The 3,186-nt window shown below is 40.0% G+C and overlaps 1 protein-coding gene across 1 annotated transcript; it reads left to right on the top strand.

Moving 5' to 3' along the window:
* The first annotated feature begins 1,129 nt into the window (after positions 1–1,129).
* Positions 1,130–2,745, top strand: LOC119340945. Its single transcript, XM_037612841.1, has 3 exons — positions 1,130–1,365; positions 1,497–1,639; positions 2,348–2,745. Exons 1-3 carry the CDS (start codon positions 1,186–1,188, stop codon positions 2,607–2,609), a joined length of 585 nt encoding a protein of 194 aa, XP_037468738.1. The 5' UTR covers positions 1,130–1,185; the 3' UTR covers positions 2,610–2,745.
* Positions 2,746–3,186: the final 441 nt, after the last annotated feature.

Here is a 3,186-nt window from a genome sequence, read left to right as displayed (position 1 = left end):
TCAAACCAGTGTGCGTGTGTGATAGGAATACCAATCACACACAGTTATGAAAATGGACACGTTGGCATTAATAGAGGCACCGCACACATTTTGCATTCTTGAACCATGTGTGATAACGTACCTATCACAAACATATCGGCAGATTAAACGTTGATGTCCACCTTTTTCACACGACTATAGTGGCGCAATCGTTTGGGATGTCTCTCTGATCAAAAACGTAACATCGAGATGTAACATGTGGGACTGGGGCGGCTTCTCATTTATTCTACGGCGATCGTTAGTAGCCGCTCTCCCATCCCCGACGGTTTCTGGGTGGTGTGGGAAGGACCCCCTATCACGCACACTCACTTGGCAATGGTTCCAAATGTCGTTGCGGAAAGGGGTTAAGAACCGTTTATATAGCACCTCACGGCACCAGTGCTACCTCGAGGGCTCTTTCATTCTTTGGAATGCGAGACAGTAAAAACCCACGTATGGGATCGAAAGCGGCACGCTATGAGTTGAGCCACTGCAATGTCTCACGTCCCGGAAAAACAAAACTACTTCCTTTTCCCACTCGACACACGGCAACAGTAATTTCCGAGGAGGTCACCGTTATTTTTCGCTAGGCCCACCCACATCGTGATTAGAGCGCATGCCTTCTCCTTTGAACACTTTCAAAGAACTCTGCGGGCGGGCCTGGGGGCTACTGATGGAACATTAGATACTAGGGTATACATAAAAGTTTAAGTTTTGCGCCCTCTTGGAGATAAGTTGGCATGGGAAAATACAAACGAAACACCGGAATGCACTACGGTATTTTTTTGGTATAAAAGATATAAAATGCAGGATCTATGAAGAGAAAATAGCCGCAGAAGATCCCCGAGGAGGCCCCTGACGCCAGCCATGACGCACTCAGGGGCTGAATCCCCGAGCAGAGGGGACACGTGTTGTCCAGAAAGGTTGGTCTTGCAACACACTCCACCGACTAGGATGTACTACGAAATGACAAAAAAGAAGGATGTACTTTGTTATTGCTGCATATCCAATATCTATACGCTTGAATTTATTAGGAAAGATCAGATACGACAAAGCCTAAAAATGTATTCTAATTAATCATCTTTAAAAGGACAGTTGGATTCCATCACTGCTCTGCTCCTCGCCCTCCCATACTTACATTTAGAGTTCCCACTTTCCCCTTCTGTTATGGCACCCAACTCTCCTTGGTCTGCCATGAAGGCGAGAGTCGAGGTAGAGGACCCAGAGCCAGTCATCACTGGGTTCAACAACAATGACAGTAGCTGCGATGGTGTCAATCATGACAAGAACGAGAAGCCTGACAGTTTGGAGCTCCGCCTATGGTGGCCTTGTGAGACTATGCAAAAGGTAATGTACTTGTATGTTTATCTTGTAGTAGATATGCCTATGATGCAGTGTTAAGAGAGGAATTGAATGGTCCAAAGGAGTAGGAGGTCAAAACTTGCCATAAATGACACCAATTTGTTTTTTTTCCATAGGAGGGTATACGAGTCATGGAGGAAGGCAAGCAGGCGACGATGTTAGTGGGGAAGAAGGTGAAGGTGCCAGAGATTGGGATGTCCATCCATCAACCAGTGATCGTACCAAGCGCTAGAAAGTGTTGGACCGACAGGGAACATATGTAATTAATTTTGCATACTTCCTCATTTATCATCAAATTCCTACAATCACACTAATTTATGAAGAATTGTCTAGGAATTGACTTATGAGATTGGATGATTTTTATTGTTGTACTTCTAAATATAATAATTCAATGCTTTAGTTTCACATTTATGGGAAAGATAATTTTTGAGTGAACTTGTGTTCATCCTTTTATTTGTCCTACAAAGTTTATGTTTAAAAATGCTATTCTCAAATGATTCTATAATCTTTCACTAGATTGGTCAACTTCCCTTTAAATATAATGGAATTCGTCTTTTCCTAAATGGATAGTATGCATCAATAGTTTTTCATGCCAAAATATGTCGTAGTTGCAGGTATAAACATGATATGTCTATTAGACAGTAGTATGGTCGTAGTAATTATTCAATACTTAATCATGTACACTCATTTGCTTTCAAGTATTAAATCATAGAATCATATAATCAAACAGTTGTCATGGACATGGTTTGAGTGAGTGCACATGTTTCCATATGAAAATATTTGTATGTTTCACACCACGAACTATTTCATTTACTAATTTAATTTTTAAGTAAAAAATATTAATGTTTTATGTCCACACATATCTAAAAATTGTGTTTATTGGGTAGAAGCAACCTCAACTAATGAATGAATAGTGTGTAGCTCTTTCAATAACCAAACTTATTCATCTCTAACATGGTTATGCAAGGCTATTTCTCCGAGGATTGGGTGACTATGGGCGTGGAAAATGGAAGGAAATATCCAAGGACTTTGTCACCACCAAGACTCCTGTGCAGGTTTCAAGCCACGCACAGAAGTACTTCAGGAGGATAAAGAAAGGAGAGATGGAAAGGCAGCGTTACAGCATCAACGACCTAGAGCTCAAAGTTGTCAAACCATGGATAATCGGAAATAAGTCTAGTGCCTACCGATCTCTCATCTTTGACCAAAACCAAAGTTTTGACATGTAAACTCAGCATTAAGCTAGGTCCTCAGCCTGAATAATATCGCTCAGTTCTGGTTACCATTCTCAAGGACATAGCCTCCAAAAAATAGTATCTTGTTGAACAGAACATTTCTCAGTTACTATATTGGGAGAGTCGACCATATTGTGTGTTACTATTTACTATCTTTATATGAATATTGGAATTAAACTTTATTGGTATCAATAGAAATGTGCGTGTTTTTACTATAACACATGTCCACTATGTTAACTACTTACGACATGCATTGAAAATATGTAAATTTTAGGACCACCTAATCGTCTTTAAATGACACAAGTGGCTTCACAATTTTTCACATTTGAAGCATCCTATTATTTTATAGTTTCTTGGTGTTAATAGTCTGTTGTTCAATTCACCTTTTTACACTCCTAGACATCAAGTATACATTTTGGTTTGGTTCTTTATACTAAAAGGATAGAAATCATAGTAAATAGGATGCATTTAATATAGCTACAAGCATCACAAACGTAGATTTTCCCTCTTGTATCTGTTCCCCCTCATCTTCCCCTCCTTTAGAACCTTTCCAGCCTCATACCCCTCTATG

The sequence above is a fragment of the Triticum dicoccoides genome, chromosome 7B, assembly GCF_002162155.2.
Source record: "Triticum dicoccoides isolate Atlit2015 ecotype Zavitan chromosome 7B, WEW_v2.0, whole genome shotgun sequence".
Classification (NCBI taxonomy): domain Eukaryota; kingdom Viridiplantae; phylum Streptophyta; class Magnoliopsida; order Poales; family Poaceae; genus Triticum; species Triticum dicoccoides.
This window is presented reverse-complemented; position numbering and strand designations above follow the sequence as displayed.

Excerpts from the sequence above, each read along its gene's own strand:
- LOC119340945 (XM_037612841.1), top strand. The coding sequence starts at position 1,186 with ATGGCACCCAACTCTCCTTGGTCTGCCATGAAGGCGAGAGTCGAGGTA. Across the intron at positions 1,366-1,496 it reads CTTGTGAGACTATGCAAAAG|GAGGGTATACGAGTCATGGA; the intron begins GTAATGTACTTG and ends TTTTTTCCATAG. Across the intron at positions 1,640-2,347 it reads TGGACCGACAGGGAACATAT|GCTATTTCTCCGAGGATTGG; the intron begins GTAATTAATTTT and ends TGGTTATGCAAG.